Below are 19,197 nucleotides of genomic sequence, written 5' to 3'. Positions count from 1 at the left end.
TAACTGACTACCTCATTTAGAGTTATACTACTAGCATCATGGTCCTAGAGTACATGACTGTCATTCCCAAATTGACAATCTTCAAGTACACACCAAAGTTCATCACTGAACTTGGCAATCAATGCTCTTCTCTCAACCAAATCCACATACAATCTATCTTCTTCAAATGAGTTATCTGCTGCTTTCTAAAGAAAACCTCCCTGCCGCTTTTTTCTTATCTACACCTTTTTCTGCCAGAAATGCACTTTATTCTATCTCCACATATTAAATGCAAATACCTTAATAAAACCATCCCAGACCTTCTAAGTTATTTACTTTTTCAGAGTTCTCTTAAGAACTTGCTTTTGTATTTATGAGAGGAGGGAGGCTGTTGGGACTATAGAAAACTTTACACTCCATAAGAAGCATTCTGGACAACTCTCAACATATTTGTGAAAGCAGAATTTAGACTTCTGTGTAATCAAGACACTTGTTAATAAATGAAAATGGGAATACAAACACATGAATATGATATACACAGTTTGGAAAACTCTGATCAATGTAGAGGTAAAGGCTTTTGATGAGTGGTTCTTAAATGAAGCAGTTTTGCCTCCCACAATTCATGAAGACATTTTATCTGGTATACTGGGAGGAAACTAGGACACTACTAAAACATCCCACCTGCAAAATGTTGATGCTGAAGCTAAGAAATGTTAATAATATTACAGATCTTTTACAAACCAAGCTTGTCTGAATGCTCTAAATAGCTGAAAATGACTCCTGATAGTCTAGTCTCTACCTGACAAATGTTAGAATCCTAGGCCAGTACCATCATGAGAATTTTAAAAAGACAATCTAAACCGGGTGGTAGTGGACACACCTTTAATCCCAGAACTTGGGAGACAGACTCTATGAGTTCGAGGCCAGCCTCAGCTACAAGAGCTAGTTCCAGCAAAGGCACAGAGAAACCCTGTCTCGAATGCCCCTCTTCCCCCTCTCCAAAAAGGGGACAATGTATTATTAAGTGGACTGCATTGAATTTGTTTGTAAGCAAAGATAAAGACATACAAACCAACTGGATCATATAACACTTGCCTTATCTTTGCCTTTATTTGGGCTTGTGGTTTTAGGATTGGAGAAAGTGGCTTCTTTTTCTACAGTGCCCAGAAAACGATGATCTGAATGGGAATGGAACGAAACCGTGCCCTTGGGAAGTTTTTTGATCCTAATAGCATGATTTCTTTGGGCAGAGAGCATATCCTACAAAAAGAAAAACTAACTTTAAAATTACAAAAAAGACAGCAAACAACCAACCCTAAACACCTTCCCCAACAACTACTCACAGGAACCACAGTAAATTCTACTTCATCTGCAATGTGGAGCTGATTCCCATCTAGAATCTCACTGAAGTGGAAGAACATACGAGCATCACGATCCACACACTTGATGAAACCAAAACCATCTCTCATGGCAGCAATCACACCCTGAAACCCAAATAACATTTACTGGTTATGCAGTTTGTCAAAAACAAAAGTTCAGAATCACCATCAAGTTAATTTATTCCTTCAAAAAACCAATATGAATATTATATTAGTTTGGGATTTTTTTTCATTTATATATAAACTAATTTCACATAGTATTTTTTTCTTAAAAATATTTTTTATAAAAACCACATCAAATCTGGGTTACCCATCTACAAATTGGAGCCTGACCAACCTTCAAAAAAATTTTTTTGACCCTAATAATTTTAAGAATTTCCAAGTGCCACTCTGTGGCAAATGTATAAGATTATGAGATAACCATACATACATTAATAAAAAGCCAAATGACAATGTAACGTAAAAATTTCAAATATTTACTGATATACCTCATGAATGACAAAAGCAATCCTTTACTATTTTAAAATCTTGTATAAATTTAGACACAGAAAGAACTTAAGATGTAAAGAACAAAATGTATTGTTTTGTTTCTTCCTCATGTTTTCTTTCATCCTATATGAAAACAAAGGCTTTGTGGACTACTGTATCCACAGAACTTGGAACATGCAAGACACTCATGTTTACTAAAATAACATAGCTGTTAATTAATTGCACATTGATTATTTATGCAGAAATAGATAACTACCAGTTTTGAATATGATATGAAAGTTTTGATATTTAACCCTTTTCAAACTCCTAATGGTAACCAGGATATATACTTTATAGCATAAAGCATAAAAGAGACTCCATCTGAGAAACTTGAATTTGGAAAGAGGGCTTAATGTTCATGTGTAGGACTCAGGTTTGATCCCAGGAATTTACACAGCAGTTTACAACCACCTGTAACTCTAATTCCAGGAAATCTGATGCCCTCTTCTGTCCTCTATATGTACCAGGCACACACAGTACATACATACATACACACATACATGCAAGCAAAACTCCCATACACATTAAACAAGTTTTTTTAAAAAAAGGCAAGGGCCAGAACTGTGGAGACATACATATTTAATCCCAGTACTAGGGAGGCAGAGGCAGGTAGATCTATATAAGTTCAAGGCCTACCTGGTCTTCAGGACTCTAAAGAAATCCTGTCTTAAACAAGGAACTTACAAAAACTATGTTTTTACTGACAACACTGAGACATGCTACTGATGTTATGATCCCAAACAATACTAATTACAAACTGTATCTGAGAAAAGTCAGTCCACAGAATGTTTTTAAGATATACTTGGTTAACATGTCAGGTACACCATTCCTAGACATATACTCATTAAAAAGAATATGCAAAACATTATCATTAAGAGAAACAAGCTCTATTTAGCATTGTTTAACCTAATGCTTACTAAACATCACAGGAAATCTTAAGAAAATATACTTCTTGAAGTCTTATTCATATTATATTAGCAATCATTCACATTTCCAATCTAAACTTAATTTATAAGCATTTCTAAGATAACTAAGAGTAAGAAAAAGGCCCAGACCAATTCATGTACAGTTCTTAGCTACTTAATAAGGTAGTTATTAGCTCACACTTGTTCCTCTAACACTTACAGGAACTGGTTCTCTCTTTTCATCATATGCATACCGGGGCTTGAACGCAGGCTGTCACGCTTGGAAGCAAGCACCTTTATTCACTATATCATCAGCCTAAGAAGTTCCCAGCTTATAGTGTTAATCAAAATCCATCACTAAACCCTAAATGTTAGACAACAACCCAATAATACTAAACACTTACCATTTCTCTGGCTTCATTAGTGAACTGAAATGTATTTGATAGAACCTCTATGTTGGTTGCTCGTTCTAATTTGTCACGTCGGTCTGTTGAAATATTAAACCTAACATGGTCACCTTCCAGCAGGGTCACTTTGGATTTTGTGTCTTTGTCTCCAAAGGGAAGCTCTTTAGGAATCACAAAGTCAACTTTGATTCGTCCTGGCAATGGGTCATTCTGATGAGAAGGAAAAACGATTTTAGCTGGAGATTTCTCATCCTTTTTAGCTCTAAGTCAAACAAGAAGAACACATGGTAAATAGCTTGTAATATAGTACCCTGAAGGAAAAAAAATGTGCTGACAATATAAAGCCCAATAAGAAAGCTTCATGGTCTAAGGTCCCATAACAACCATAAAATTAAACACTGCAGTTAAGACTGTACTACGATACCATGGAATGTTTGGGTAAAACCTTTTTTTAGCCCTTTATAGCCCACATTTGCCTAGCAATAACACCTCTCACTCTACCTCCCAACAAATTAACAAATGGTAAGAGGGAAACGGAGAAGCAAATGCAGTCCAGTATAGTAAGGACCTTTCTTAATCACTCAGGAAAAAAAAAAAAAAAAAAACCACACCCATCAGTATGTTTGTCTTTTCTTTCTGTAGCACTTGGGGACTCTGTGCATGATAAGACAGCCTTCTGCCATTGAGCGATAGATAGCCTTAGAATCTATTTAGGTTTTTACTTTTTTATACTTCCCTACACAAAATTTACCAGGCAGATTACAATTTTAGGGTAATACTAAATTACTATAAATATATAGTAAATACTATACACTACTGACTAGTCCAATAAAGACAACTCACCTGGTTTTTACTGGGTACTTTTGGGATAACTTTGGTTACAGTTCCTTCAAAATGTTCAATACTAATATCTTCGAAAATGACTGTTCCTTGAGGCAATAGTCTGACATCTGTTGCAACTTCTTTACCCTAAATCAAGAGGGTGGAATGGGCAAGCGGTCACATAATTTTAAGCACTTCCTAATTAATAGTAAAAGGCCCATGATCAAGTTAGTGAATGAACCATCTTACATTTCTGTCCTTGATTGTGAATTCCACATCATCTCCAGGCTGTAAGGTTTCTAGGTCACCTTTAAATTCACTATAGTGAAAGAATATCTCTTTTACCACATCACCTCTTTCAATAAAGCCAAACGCCTCCTAAAGCAAAAAGTAGCCCCCAAACACAAGAACATTAATTACCAATCAATATACAAATGCATAACAACTTAAAAAAAAAAGTAAACTTTATCATAAGATTATAGTATAGTCCAAACAGTGTAACTTGGTAAAGTCTACCTTTACTAGGACTTAGAGAACTAGCAATCAAGGAGTTTATGAAATTCAGTTTAAGTTAATGAGGAATAAATCTTAAACCAGAAGACAGGAACACCAAGTGGGTTCAGGTTTGTAGTACAAAACTTAAAAGCAGTTCAAAAACAAAACAGCAAATCTAAAACTTTCAACTGTATTAACATTTACCTTCATGGCACAAACTACTCCTTGACAGCGAGCTTGTTTCTTTTTCAAAAGCATAATGTTACGAGCACTTACAGCACCAGTGCTGGAGAAGAAAAGAGAGAAATCAAAAAGGTATTATTTGAGTTGGTTACAAACTAGTGAGTTTAAAAAAAAAAAAGAAACCATTTTTCTAGGTCTTAAATTTTCTGTTATTATTAAAAACATACTTAAGGTTTATGATATCTGATGCTTCTATATGGAAAAAACTGCTCAAACTCTCCATCTTATCTAACTCAAAATTCATGGGATTTCTTTTCATGAATTTGTGAAGTATTTTTTAAACTTAGAAATACAACTTTTACTTGGGTATGTGATGTGCTACTCTACTTAGCAATCCTATCAGAAGAACTGAAACAAAGACAAACTTGAATACCATCAAAGGTGAAAAACTAGTTTTATAGCCAGGTAAGCATGACAAGTTACACAGTAAGGTATTGGTCGTAAGAATAAAAGGTCTATTATCAGTAAGTGATAAATTTAGTAACTATTCCTTTATCTTTTTTGTTTGTTTTTGAGACAGGGTTTCTCCATGTAGCCCTCCCTGGCTGTCCTGGAACTGACTATGTAGACCAGGCTGGCCTCAAAGAGATCATCCTGTCTCTGTCTCCTGAGTGCTGGAATTAAAGTCACGTACCACACACCATCTTATTCCTGCCCTCCAAGAGACAGAAGATTTTGCCATATTTTGAAAATGATATTCACCCTATTAGAAAACTGAAAACACGCCGGCCAGTGGTGGCGCATGCCTTTAATCCCAGCACCCGGGAGGCAGAGGCAGGTGGATCTCTGTGAGTTCGAGGCCAACCTGGCCTACAAGAGCTAGTTCCAGGACAGGCTCCAAAGCCACAGAGAAACCCTGTCTCGGAAAAACCAAAAGGAACTGAAAACATTTAAAATACCCCATAATGCTACATTGCCCAAATCTCTGAACAAAACAATAGCAATATAAACTCAAGTTAATTTTAAAGATAGTATAAATTGTTTAGGACACAATAGTATTGCTGGGGGTCAATGTCGTAATAGAAGAGCAACTATCTAAATTGAGACAAGTAACTGAAGTAATGTTCTTTTGAGGATTAAGTGAAGGGGCTGGAGAAATTGCTCAGAAGTTAAAAGTGCTTGCTGCTTCTTCTAGAGGGCATGGGATTAATACCTAGCACCCATGTGGGGCATGGATGTGGCTCACAACCACCTGTAAACTCCAGTTCCCGGAGCTGCCCTCTTCTAGCTTCCTGAGGCACTGTATGCATGCAGTACACACACATACACATTAAATAAATATCAGACATGGTGGTGCTCATCTTTAATCCTAGCACTCAGGAAGCAGAGGCAGGAGGATGTGAGTTTGAGGCCAGTCTAATCTACATAGTGAGTTCCACAAGAGACAAAAGACCCATTCTCAAATAAGAAAGTACTAGGCAAAAAAAAAAAAAAAAAAAATTTAGTACAAGTCTTTGACGGAGATAAATTATTAAAGATAAAATAAAATTTTCAGTGGCCCTTCTGAAACTCTCCCATGCCATATCCATTCTCTGGTGTTGTACTTCATATTTAATTAAGATGCTTCATCTAAAATTAATAATAGAAACCCACAACCCAGTTTCCATTTTTAGCATTCTAACAACTATGATCCATATAGTGTTCAATTACTCCTTAGTCTACCATCTGCCTCTTAAACCAGATCAGAAAGAAATAGTATCTAGATTCTGACCCCATGTAATTTGACATTCATATCCAAATCCCTGGCTCATCTTTATCTTCCATTCTCACTAAAGTCACTACTAGTCTAGAGCATCCAGGAGCCTACTATCTCTAGCACTTACACAACCCTAATAATCTATTTCCTCCAGTTCTTTCAAGGATCATGAAGCTTATCTCATATTCCTATAATCCAACCAACAAAGCTAAGTCAAACTTCTAGCCATTTTCCCCAATTGTCATGATATATCTCTGATCACAGTTTTCCTCATTTCTTATCTGACTTTTCATTGTTCTTTCAAAACTAATCTTAAGTATTGGCCTGTCTTCAAAAATCTTCACTGAGTAGTTAGTCCCCTGAAAATGACAATGTTTTGAGCCAGAAGGTAGCTTTTAATCCCAGTGCTCAGGAGGCAGAAACAGACAGATCTCTGTAATTTCAAGGCCAGCCTGGTCTATAGAGTTGAGTTCCAGGACAGGCTCCAAAGCTAGAGAAAACCCACCTCAAAAAAAAACCCATAAAGTTGGGAGTATTCAACTTGTAAAAATATTGTTATCTGAGATGGAGGAAAACAAGGCAATTTGAGGAATAAATCATAACTGTAAATAAAAAAAGAATGTTTCAATTACCTTTATATTCTAGTGCTTGGTTACAGAATATTTAAAGACCTTTAAGGCTTCAGCTGCTGAATAAAAATCTTCAAAGTACCCAGGTTTGGCAGTTAGACACTTAAATCATTTTAGATTTCCCCTATCATCCCAAATTTAGGTATTTAAAATAGAATCTAACGTTGTTCAGCCTGGTCTAGAACCCCTGATCCTGCCTGCCTCTATCTCCCAAGTGTTAGGACTATGAGGAGGGCACACCATCACACCTGGCTCTCACTTCAAATTTAATGTAAACAAAAAAGTCATTTAGGTTAGGAAAACATTGAAGAGAACTTACTGTTTATTGTTATCAATTACAAAGTTAATTTTATCTCCAGTTTCCAGCTGAACATTCCCTTCCACATCTTCAGAGGTGTAAGTCAGATAAAACACTTCCTGTGAATTAACAAGCTATTATTATTATCCCAGCAGGATGCATGTTCACTGTACAATGTGCTTTACTTAAATACTTCTTACACTGGCATTTTAAAGCCAAAGTTCTTAAATTATATGAAGTATGACAAGTTGTCTTATTCATAAACACACTTCCCCCTCCATGGTGCTGATGACTTCTGAGTCCACAGCTAAGCAGCAATCCAAGTTCAAAAAGCTTACACACGTGGAAGCATTTGCCCAGAGACTGTAGTTACATTTCAAAAAAAAAAAAAAAAATTTTTACATAAGGCATTCCAAATAAAAAAACTGGAGTTAGTGCTTAAAAGGAACCAGTATAAACCCCCACGCCCCACAACCCACCAAAAAGTGATTTAAAGGAGCATTTTACCTTAATGTTCTAACTAAGGTCACACTTGGGCAAGCTAACACACTTGGAAGTCCTATGGATTTTTTCTTTAAAAATAATTTTATTATGCTGCACTTGAAGCCTCTTAAAACCAACTTTAAAAATGATTTTAGCAACTAGCTTACGTTTTCTACTTTGAATTTTAAAGTACGCTTATAGATCACATGATGGATCAGGCAAAGGTTTAAGAAAAATACACAAGTTTACCCCATTACGTTCGTAGCATACACTCCCTGTTGGACTCTGACCCGGGGCAGCTGGAGATTTACTCTCTAAGTTGTGAGGAACAGCGCACACAACCTACCAGTCAAAAAAAAAAAAATTTCCATTGCTAATCATTTCAGGAGCAGCACTGCAATATAAAATGAGTTCTAATATCCTCTATACTATACACAGGGATGCATTTTAATATGATCCACAAGAGGATGTCATGCTGCCAAGTTTCAAACTTACAGTATACAAATCGACTGTAAGTAAAGACGTAGGGTTATGTATAAAACCCAAATGAGTCTTGACCATGTTTTTATTTCAGGTCAAGAAACGCCTGTGCTTCTGATCTAATTTTAAATTATCTTTATATACTAGAGCTCTCTTCGTGCAAACTGAGGAGGCAGGGGACAATCTTCCTTTCTAATGTGAAAAATATGCAAATATGGGGCCCGAAGGAAACACAAAATATCAAAGTCACTAACTTGTCCATTCATTCGTTCTTCAGGATGTATTTCTGGTTTTATCTTCACCAATTTAATAGCAATAGGTTTCCCAGTCCGCCGGTCAGATGATACTTCAAATTCAACATCATCTAAAATAAAGAATGTGTTATGTTTGTTGGACTAATGCTTGAAAAATGGCATTCTGCTGCTGAATTCTACTTTAAAGTATTTGAGCTGCCTTAGACCATTGGTTCTCAAAGGGTGGTTCCTAGGCCAGAAGCATCAACATTACCTGGGCGCTTAGGAGACATGCAAATTCTTGAGCCTCACTTCAGACCTAGGCAAAGACAAACTCTGGGGATCAAGTACAGCAATATGTATTTTAGCCAGCCTTCCAAGTGACTGATACACCCGAGCATTTCAGAGTCACTGCCTTAGACCGAGAGAATCAGTCCTAGTTTCCATGGCATTTGGACACATTACAAATGAGATAATACAAGATTAGAGTATTGGAATCTTATTTTAACTTCTCTATACTTGGCTTCCTTATCTATAAAGAATAATTTCTAACACACAAGACCCATTAGAGGATTAAACAAAATAATGCAAAATAGCACGAATCTCCAGTACCCAGTACACCAAATCTTTGTTAGTCATTGTTTAAAGATTTTTCAAAGATTTTTTTTATGTGTATGAGAGTTCTGCCTGCATGTACACATGTACACTATTGAATTTTGTGTCTTGTGCCCACAGAGGCCAGAAGAAAGCATCAGATCCCCTGGAACTGGACTATTAGCTGAGGTGTGGGTGCTAGAAACTAAATGCAGGTCCTATGTAAGAGCAGAAAGTAGTCATAACTGCTGTAGCCTTTCCAGCCTGACTTTTTTTTTTTTTTGAAACAGAAACCATGTAACTTCATCCCTTTAAATCTTCCAAGTATCTACAGTAAAAAAAAAAAACAACTCAATTATCTTTTTACCAGTAAAGTCTTTCAGATCTCAAAAAGACACCACCACAATAAAAATTAGGATATACGTTTCAGTAAGCACAACTAAAATGTTCCATCTTCTATGGCTTATAACACACTGGAAAGCTGCCTCAGGAACTAACATACATGCAATAGTGCGTTAAAAGATAAACTAACAGGTTACCTCCTACTTTTAAATCCTGGAGGTTGCCATTATATTGTGAACAGTGGAAGAAAAGTCTGGCTTGCCGTTCTGAACACTGAATAAATCCGTAAGAGGTCAACAGTTTCTCAATGACCCCAGTTTCGCGCAGTGCTGCAGAAGTACCATTGGGGTACCCATTGTGTCCATTGTTGTGGAGAAGGTTTGGATCAAAGCTCATCTGTTTTAAAAAGAAAAAAATACAAACAAAACAAACCACTCAATATATATACAGATCTGTCCATAATATCCATAGCATTCTAAATCTTATTAAAAGATATTTCTTTGTTATGGAAAGGTAAAAAAAAAATGAAGTTAAGATTTCTTTTAAAAAAGTTAGCTTACAGACTTTTACTACCAAAATACTTTAGTTAACATTTCAGAAGAAATTTTAAGTAATTGCTGTCACTTATGAAAGAATTCTCACTCATTAAAAAAAAAAAAAAAACAATTCCTGAAGCTTAATACTAAGGTAAAGCAACGATATTAACTTTCAATTTCTGAAACAATTATAGAACAAAAGTAATCAACATAAAAAAACTAAAATTTATTAACACCTATGTTTATATTAAATATAAACATTAAAGTAGGTATCTTCACACTAGTAAGCCATGCAGGTTGAATTCATAGTTAGTAGGGATTAACACAATAAAATAAACTTTCTATTCTACGCTTAATTCAAACTAAAACAAAAGGGGGGCACAATGCATGTTCAAGTCCATGAAAAAAAAATAATTGAAAAAAGTGAGTCAAAAACTCTAATAAAAAAATCCCCAGCCAAGAGTTGTCTGACAATGATAATTCCTAAGCACTCAAGACCTTTTCCCTACTAAGAAACCAAGCAGTACCCAGATCCTAACAACATTTCTAAATAATGTCATCTGTTTCTATAATCAGGTCTATGATCTGACAAAGCAAAAGAAACATTCTTCAGTGAAAAACTGAGCAGCTACAATACAATGGAATCGGTTTAGGTCAAATACCTTGGGTATTTCATAAATCATAAAAGTAAATTATAAATTTAAAAGAAGCATAAAATGGAAAAAAGAATCTAGTAAAGGCTAGCTGAGTAATTTAGCACAGAAGCACTATCTTCAAGTCTTTACATTCTGTTTTAAAGTCCCTTTCACTGAAATTATGACACAAGCAATTTCACTTACATGAAAACATTGAACAATTATTAAAAGGCTTTATCTTCAAATGAGCAAAATTCTTTTTTATTTTATGTGCATGATGAGCATTTTGCCTGCAGTATATCTATGAACCACACACTGCCTACTGTTCATGACAAGCACTGGTTCCCTGGAACAGACAATGGGGGTACTAGGAATCAAATCTGGGTACTCAGAACAGCCAGCACTCTTAACCACTGAGCCGTCACTCCAGCAAAGACCAAAATTCTTGCAAGATAAACAGTTAAACTGGGTCTTGCTGGAGCATGCCTTTAATCCCAGCACTCAGGAGGCAGACACAGGTGATCTAATAAATTCCAGGCCACCCTGGTCTACAGAGTTCTAGGACAGGTAGGGCTACACAGAAATTCTGTTTCAAACTCAAACACACACACACACACACACACACACACACACACACACACACACACACACGATAAACAGTTAAATATGTGGTACTCAAAATACGCAAATCAAAGCGCACCTGTTAGTAATTAAGTTCTATTTTCTTTACACAAGACATTGTTCTGCAGTGTATCAACTCAATTTTCACAAAAGTCCGTAAAAGTAATATACTATGCCCATTTTACCAAGGAGGAAACAGAATCACTTGCCAAAAATCCTCTGGTAGATGACTCAAACCATGGGCTTAAGCCACTTGGCAATTCAATTAAAGCACAAGAATCAGATTAAGTGAAGATAGGTTCTGAAATCCTCCACTTCCAACAAGTTCTAAGCAAGCAATATGAATGTTTCGGACTCTCAGACTTTCTTTGAGCAGCAGCCTAAACTACTAAAGTTACCTTTGAAATTCAAAGTGAACAAAATGATTAGAAAGTTATAGTGAGTCTGTAGGCATTTCAACAAGACCACGCAGCCCTCATAAGCCATGCTTAACATGATGCACGACAAACTGCATCACTCCTTTCCTGACTTACAGATCTCTGGTAAGTGGGGTTCCGCTTTTGTTTTTTTGTCCCAGATGAGGTAGAAGACAAGGGTAAAGAAAGTGAAGGAGGGGTTGCAGGAGTAGGTTGAGGATCTGATGACAAGGTAAATACGTTCTCCATAACAAACAGCTGTGGCAACATAGCATAATGTTAACAAGTATGATCTGTACAAAAAGGTCAAACTGAAAAGTATTCTCAGATACATTAAACAATTATCATCCTATGTTCTACATAGTTTTGAAAATGTCATAGCCATTTTCAAAAGTGGTAGCCAGGCAGTGGAGGTCCATGCCTTTTATCCTAGTGCTTCTTTAATCAGAAGAAGGTGGATCTTCGAGCTCAATGGCAACCTGGCCTACAGAGGGAGGTCTACAGAGCGAGCTCCAAGACATCTAGAAATACACCAAAAACCCTGTGTTGAAAAAAAAATTCAATGGGAAATAGAATAAAAATGCTGCAATTACATTTCTGCCTGAGATAAAAATTAGTTCTGAAAATTAAACTACAACTCACTAGGCTGACAGTGAAGTCCTTATTTCTTTATTCATTTGCTCTCAGCACACTACAGTTTAAATATACCCAACAGAATGACCCTACACATTCAGTTATCCAGCCAACTCCACAGCAGAGGCACTTTCTGCAGAAACTTATGTGGAAGGTAAGTACAAGCACATGGGAGTTGACATTTCTATTCCCAGTACTAGCTATTCAACCTCATTATGAAAGAAATGACTACTTAATGAGGTCTAGTGAGTATGTCAGGCTTATATTAGCTGCAAAAAAACATACTACATATATAATATCCCTGTGATATCAATTCATAATAGGATGAAGTTTAAACCAAAACAAAAAAGCCAAGCATGGTGGTTCATGTGTATACCTAACATTTGACAGCATAAAGCAGGAAGACTGAGTTGAAGGCCAGCACGAACTACAATGAAATCCTGTTCGACAAAGAAGATAAAATAGCACAAACAGGGGCTGGAGAGATGGCTCAGAGGTTAAGAGCACTGACTGCTCTTCCAGAGGTCCTGAGTTCAATTCCCAGCAACCACATGGTGGCTCACAGCCATCTATAATGAGATCTGGTGCCCTCTTCTGGCTTGTAAGCATACATGGAAGGAATGGTGTATACATAATAAATAAATCTTTAAAAAAAATAGCACAAACAAAAACAATCCTCCAAAACAGTGGTTTTCAAGCTGTGGGTCACAACCCTTGGGAGAGGGAGTCACCTAAAACCATTAGTTATGAAATAGCAATGAAAATAATTTTATGGTTGTGGTCACCACAACACGAGGAACTGTATTAAAGGATTGCAGAAGAGAACCAGTGCTCCCAAACAAAGCAAATACTTAAACCAAGCATGGTAATACATGATTTCAATCCCAGCACCTAGTAAGTAAAGACTTGTTACCAAAAAATTTAGAAACAAAAAGGAATCAAGAAATACTGCCCACAAAACAAATGAGTATACAAACCATACTTATCTGTGAAGATAACAGAAATCTGCATAAACAGTAACCTATTTTCATAACATTTCTCATGTTTATTATATGTACTCTTCCAAGACAATCCAGTATAATAACACAATCCATAAATACACTTTCATAGGCTTCTTGCTGACATATAATCAAATTAATTTGAGGACCATTATTCTAGGCTACCGACTTAGATCATGAACTACGAAGTCCTATTTCTTTATATTTAGATCTTAATCTTACCACGTGGTCCTTAGAAAGACTTACTTAGTAGCAAGATATTGGGATCCAGGCTATACTGCTCTTTGATCTTCTCTCTAAATCTCCACTGACCTAACCTCTTTTCTGTAGGCTTTAACCACTTTAGAGACTGTTTAATCCCTTGTAGGAAAACATATACTCAACTTTATTTAGTTTTTGATGTTTTAAACCAGTCTCGTAATATAGTTCTAGTTGGCCTTGTACTATGTAGCATAGGCTAGACTTGAAATAGCAGTCTTTCTGCCTTTGAGTGCTGAAAATACAATTTTGAAAATGTTTTAATTTTTTTCAAAGAACTCCTAATAATTTGAGTAAATTATATACTTTTATGTAATTACACTTATTTCTTCACCAACATTGCCAAAAACCTATTCCCAGCACTTGGAAGGAGACAGGAGGATCTGTGAGTTCAAAGACAATCTGGTCCACATACCTAGCTTGGAGAGGGAAGGGGGATGAAGTAAACAGAATGGAATATTCAATATAAAAACCCACAAAAGCCAACACTTATGTAATGCAAAGTGCTCAGAAAGAATGAAAAAAAACTAAAAAGGGGGGTGATATCACAATTTCTAAATTTGAAATCAATTTTTAAAAATTCAAAAGGCTTTTGATGACTGTTCCTCCTATTGCCTCCAGGTATAGCACTAGGATCTTAGGTCATCATAAATTAAAATTGATTTTTTTTCACTCAGAGAATATTAAGATATTGGGGTTATCTATATATTCTTTGAAATTTGTGGGATCAAACAATTAAAAAAAATTCAAAAGGCCTTTGATTTTTGTATTTGCAAAGTTTTATACTCATCTGAGGGAAATATGCAGTTAATTTCATAGAAATATTAAAGAATTTAAGTAAATCTGTAGAATTAAATTACCAGAACATGACTTTGAGAACTATGACTTTTTGTTCAACTAAATCCCTGGAGTCTAAACAGTGGATGCCCAAAGTATAGATACTCACTTGTTTGAACTATTAAAAGGTTCTACAACAAATGAACAAATCAATGAATTAATTTTGAAGACTTTGAGAAAATTTGAGCTTTGTCAATGATTAAAATACCTCTGACAGAGACACTTAAGGAAATGTTCGACATCCTTAGTCATCAGAGAAATGCAAATCAAAACAACTATGAGATTCCATAGTTGATCCATGTAAGAATGGCCAAGATTACCCCTTTGGATATCAGTGTGGCAATTTCTCAGAAAATTAGGAAACAGCCTTCCTCAAGACCCAGTAATACCACTTTTGGGTATATATCCAAAGGATACTCAATCGTGTCACAAGGACATGTACTCATCTATGTTCATAGCAGCATTGTTTGTCATAGCCAGAACCTGGAAACAACTTAAATGCCCCTCGACCAAAGAATGGATAAGGAAAATGTGGTACATTTACTCAATGGAGTACTACACAACAGAAAAAAATAACAACAGCTTGAATTCTGCAGGAAAATGGATGGAGCTAGAAAACATTATTTTGAGTGAGGTAACCCAGACACAGAAAGACAATTATCACATGTACTCACTCATAGGTAGATTTAAAACATAAAGCAAAGAAGCCAGCCTACAAACCACAATCCCAGAGAGCTTGAGGACACTAAGAGATTTACATAGATCTAATCTACATGGGAAGTAGGAAGTAGAAAGTAGAAAAAGACAAGATCTCCTGAGTAAATTGGGAGCGTTGAAGGGGGGAGGGGAGAGAGGCAGGGAGGGGAGTAGAGAAAAAATGTAGAGCTCAATAAATATCAATTAAAAAAAAAAACCCTCTGACAGTCAGACTATGGTGACTGTAACAGCTATCGATGTCCTTCATATCCCAAACCTGAAGGACCCTGTCATGACAGAATAAAAATCCTCTTGCTTTTGCATCAACTTGTGGTTATGTGAGTGGTATTTGGAGCAACTCCTCCCTGATGTTTGGACTTCTGGTCCAACAGTATCTCTGTGTACAGAGGCAATGGAGGTCAGAAGAGGCCATCAGATCACCTGGGACTGCAGTTACAGGCAGTTGTGAGCCGTGTGGATGCTGGGGATTGAACCCTGGTCCTCTGAACTAGCAGCCAGGGCTCTTATCTACTGAGCCATCTCTCCAGCCCCTTAGTAAATATCCTTGCCGGCAGCGGAGGTGGTGGCGGCGGAGGCGCAGGCCTTTAATCCCAGCACTCGGGAGGCAGAGGCAGGCGGATCTCTGTGAGTTTGAGACCAGCCTGGTTTACAAGAACTAGTTCCAGGACAGGCTCCAAAGCTACAGAGAAACCCTGTCTCGAAAAACAAACAAACAAACAAACAAAAAAGGTAATATAGGAGCCAGGGTGGTGTGTCACGCCTTAAATCCCAGCACTCAGGAGGCAGAAGTAGATGGAGCTCTGAGTTTGAGGCCAGTCTGGTCTACAGTGCAAGTTTTAGGACAGCCAGGACTACACAGAGAAACCCTGTCTTGGGGGAAAGAAAAATAAAGAAAAGAAACATATCTGTGGTGGTGGTGGTGGCAGCTAAGAGCACTTACTTGCTCTGCTCTTGCTAAGGATGTAGGAACTCAAGTTCCAGGGAATCCAACGTCTCTTCTGGCCTCTGAAGAATCTTGTAAGTACATAGTGCATAAACATACACTCAGATACCAACAGACAGACACATACACACAATAAAAAGAAACTGCTCAACAATAGGCCTGTGTGCTTCTTGAAATAAGACAAATTATTTCCATTCAACTTCATTTGCAACATTTTAAAATATGGTTGTCAGCTTTTTGAAATCATCTTCCTCTGCGCTCCTTCCTCTGTGGCTGTGCTGCTTTTCTTTAATGACTTCTTCACAGTATTTCTCCTTTACCTCTTATAAACTAATGGTCCCTTCTCAATTCCAAGACTTTGCATTTAGAAACTCTAGAAACTAAGAACTCTGTTCTCCCTAGATTTATCTTCACTGAACTTGTTATAAGACTCACTGACCATTAGAACCCTACTGTCTGCCTGTTTCTCCATCTATACACCAGCCTGTCTTAAATATCTATTTACTCTCAGCAGATGTTCTCATCTTCAAGTTATCTCTCAAATGAATCTAAAGGAATCAAGCTATCTTACCTTTGAAAAGCAAAATTCATTAAAGATGTTAATAGTTATCAAATAGCTCCCATTCATATAGAACAGAGTCAATATACTATACTGTACCTTTCACAACCTGGATCCAAAAAGCTTCTCTGTCCAGTTACTCTATGACACCCCACAAAACTGTACTCTCTAGTCTGTATGTAACTAGACTGCTCAATACAGTCTTGTGCTCACAATCTGAGAACTGTTACTTCTGTACTCTAGCGGAAGAATCCTTTCTCTTGACAAAGTGCTGCTTTGTCCACATACCCCCCTCTGTGAACTGCCCCTTATAGTCTCAGCACTTAGTACCTTTTCTTTTAGTCTACATTCAACAGTGATATTTTGCAACAAAATGCTTTAATTCAAGTCCGTGAACACTTTATTCTCTACCATACTCCAGCATGAGCAATTCATAACAATACACTAAGTATGTAAACCATCCATAAACTACCATGTCGAGCTTTTATATTCTTAACCAATGAAAATACAAACCTACCTCGCAGTGATAATCAAATATTGCACTTTCAGTAGTATTTGCTGACTTTTCTTTTGCAGCACGAGTTCCAAAGGTTGAAAGTTGCTAGATTTTTTTTTTCAAAAAAAAAAAAAAAAAAAAAGAGCGAGAGGAAATGATCTATCAAGCTAATAAAGAATACAACTGCTGCTGCACCGGGCAATCTCACAGTACAGCACTGAAGAAAACAAAGACTACTAGCAGCGTTGGGAAGTGCTCTTTCAAAGCTGTTGAGTAGGCACAAACTTCTTGTTTCAGATCAAGTGTTGTGTCTTCAACTTGTGTACTCTTCTTTGGTGTTGCTGGTTGTTCCGGGTCTGTTCTTTGCCTGATCTGAACTTGAAGCAGCAGTTTCAGGTGGTAAAGTCTGTTCCGTTACACTTCATACTGGAGACAGAAACAAAGACAAAGTACAGCTAGTAGAGAACCTGGGGAAGACGGCTGGCGGCTTAGAATCACTGTCCCTGATGCAGGTAATTTGGAGAGTTCAAGTGAGGACTACCTACATTCTCTGCCAAGATTCCAAATTATTCCAAAGTCCTGCTAACTCCCACCCCTGACCACCTGCAAATTACACAACATAGTATTCAGTTAGGACAAGCATCTTACAGAAACCCAGCAGTATGTTAGGTTTTAGGAAAAGATAACATAACTCACCATTGGAGTTTACACTGGAGATAACTAGAGCACAGGACACAAAATTTAGCTGCTAAGCTGGGTGCTGCATGCCACATACTATTCTAGAAATCACACTCCTTTCACCACTGTAGGAACAGCAAAGCAGCATGCTGAGTACAGACTAAGATAGGGAATCTGAACAGAATCTGGAAAGCTAAAATAAACAACTAAGTATCCTATGTATAAACATGATCTAAGAAAAGTCTAAATAGCCACGAAATTCTAAGTTCTTGGAAATCAGGAACATTGCGGTATTATATGACTTCTCTTCAAGAACCTTATTAGCCGGGCAATGGTGGCGCCTGCCTTTAATCTCAGCACTCGGAAGGCAGAGGCAGGCGGATCTCTGTGAGTTCGAGACCAGCCTGGTCTACAAGAGCTAGTTCCAGGACAGGCTCCAAAATTACAGAGAAACTTTGTCTTCCAAAAAAGAGAGAGAGAAAGAGAGAGAGAAAGAGAGAACCTTATTATTGTGTGTGTAAGGTGTATGAGTGGCAATCATGCAGGTGTAGACATCAGATGTTTTTTGGGGGTAGTCAATTCTTCCACCTTAGGCTTTCATTTAACTCAGTACCTTTATCCACTATGCCATCTGGTTGGTCATCATGAGATCTTTTATTTTTATATATATTTATTTATGATTTTTCGAGACAGATTTCTCTGGAGCCCTGACTATTCTGGAACTCAATCTGTAGACGAGGCTGGCTGAGAACTCACAGAGATCCACCTGTTTCTGCCTCCTGAGTGCTGGGATTAACCTCCCACCACTCCTGCGCCACCACCGCCTGGCTTAAAATAATACTTTCATTTGAAAACTACCACAAGAAAGAATGGTGCCAGGATGGTGCTGGTAAGTTTATTTGGTGCTCCAGTTTGATAACCTGAGTCCAATCCCTGGGCCCCAATGAAGGAGAATGGAGCCAGGCCAGTGGTGATACATGCTTTTAATCCCAGAACCAGGAAGGCAGAGGCAGGCGAATCTCTGAGTTCCAGGCCAGCCTGGTCTACAGAGCAAGTTCCAGGACAGCCAGAGCAACAAGGAAACACTAGTTTGACACCTCCCCTCCAAAAAAGATTTAAGTGATGGAACAAAAAACCCCAAAGTTGTCTTCTGATCTCCATACCTATACCTTGGCACAGTCATAATCAACATACACTAATTAAGAAAAGAATGACTATAAGGTGACCTGGATGTGGTGGGACATGCCCACAATTCCAGGACAGCCAGGACTATACAGAGACCCTGTCTCATACAAACAAACAAAAATTATTACTACATTTATTTGCTGGAGGGGGTTGTCATTGTGTGGGGGGAGTG

The 19,197-nt window shown here is 37.3% G+C and overlaps 1 protein-coding gene and 1 non-coding gene across 3 annotated transcripts in view; one reads left to right on the top strand and one right to left on the bottom strand.

The window, feature by feature from the left end:
• Positions 1 to 19,197, bottom strand: part of Csde1 (cold shock domain containing E1) — a 37,345-nt gene that overhangs the window by 10,203 nt on the left and 7,945 nt on the right. Inside the window, exons 2-12 of one of the 2 annotated variants that reach the window (XM_050157576.1) lie at positions 17,184 to 17,588; positions 9,711 to 9,909; positions 8,599 to 8,708; positions 8,114 to 8,206; positions 7,403 to 7,500; positions 4,720 to 4,801; positions 4,270 to 4,398; positions 4,042 to 4,167; positions 3,196 to 3,408; positions 1,323 to 1,463; positions 1,075 to 1,239 (exon numbers count right to left, since the gene is read on the bottom strand). In XM_050157576.1, the coding sequence (XP_050013533.1) occupies positions 1,075 to 1,239; positions 1,323 to 1,463; positions 3,196 to 3,408; positions 4,042 to 4,167; positions 4,270 to 4,398; positions 4,720 to 4,801; positions 7,403 to 7,500; positions 8,114 to 8,206; positions 8,599 to 8,708; positions 9,711 to 9,909 (1,356 nt within the window). In that variant the 5' untranslated portion in view covers positions 17,184 to 17,588. The remainder of the gene's footprint in view (positions 1 to 1,074; positions 1,240 to 1,322; positions 1,464 to 3,195; positions 3,409 to 4,041; positions 4,168 to 4,269; positions 4,399 to 4,719; positions 4,802 to 7,402; positions 7,501 to 8,113; positions 8,207 to 8,598; positions 8,709 to 9,710; positions 9,910 to 17,183; positions 17,589 to 19,197) is intronic. The other variant, XM_050157577.1, reaches the window with a different exon arrangement.
• LOC126510882 (small nucleolar RNA SNORA79) lies at positions 14,204 to 14,347 on the top strand. Its single transcript, XR_007594542.1, has one exon. It is a non-coding gene; the product is annotated as a small nucleolar RNA SNORA79 (small nucleolar RNA).

This window comes from Alexandromys fortis, unplaced genomic scaffold (genome assembly GCF_014885135.2).
Source record: "Alexandromys fortis isolate MF-2015 unplaced genomic scaffold, M_Fortis_MF-2015_v1.1 scaffold_78, whole genome shotgun sequence".
Lineage (NCBI taxonomy): Eukaryota > Metazoa > Chordata > Mammalia > Rodentia > Cricetidae > Alexandromys > Alexandromys fortis.
This window is presented reverse-complemented; position numbering and strand designations above follow the sequence as displayed.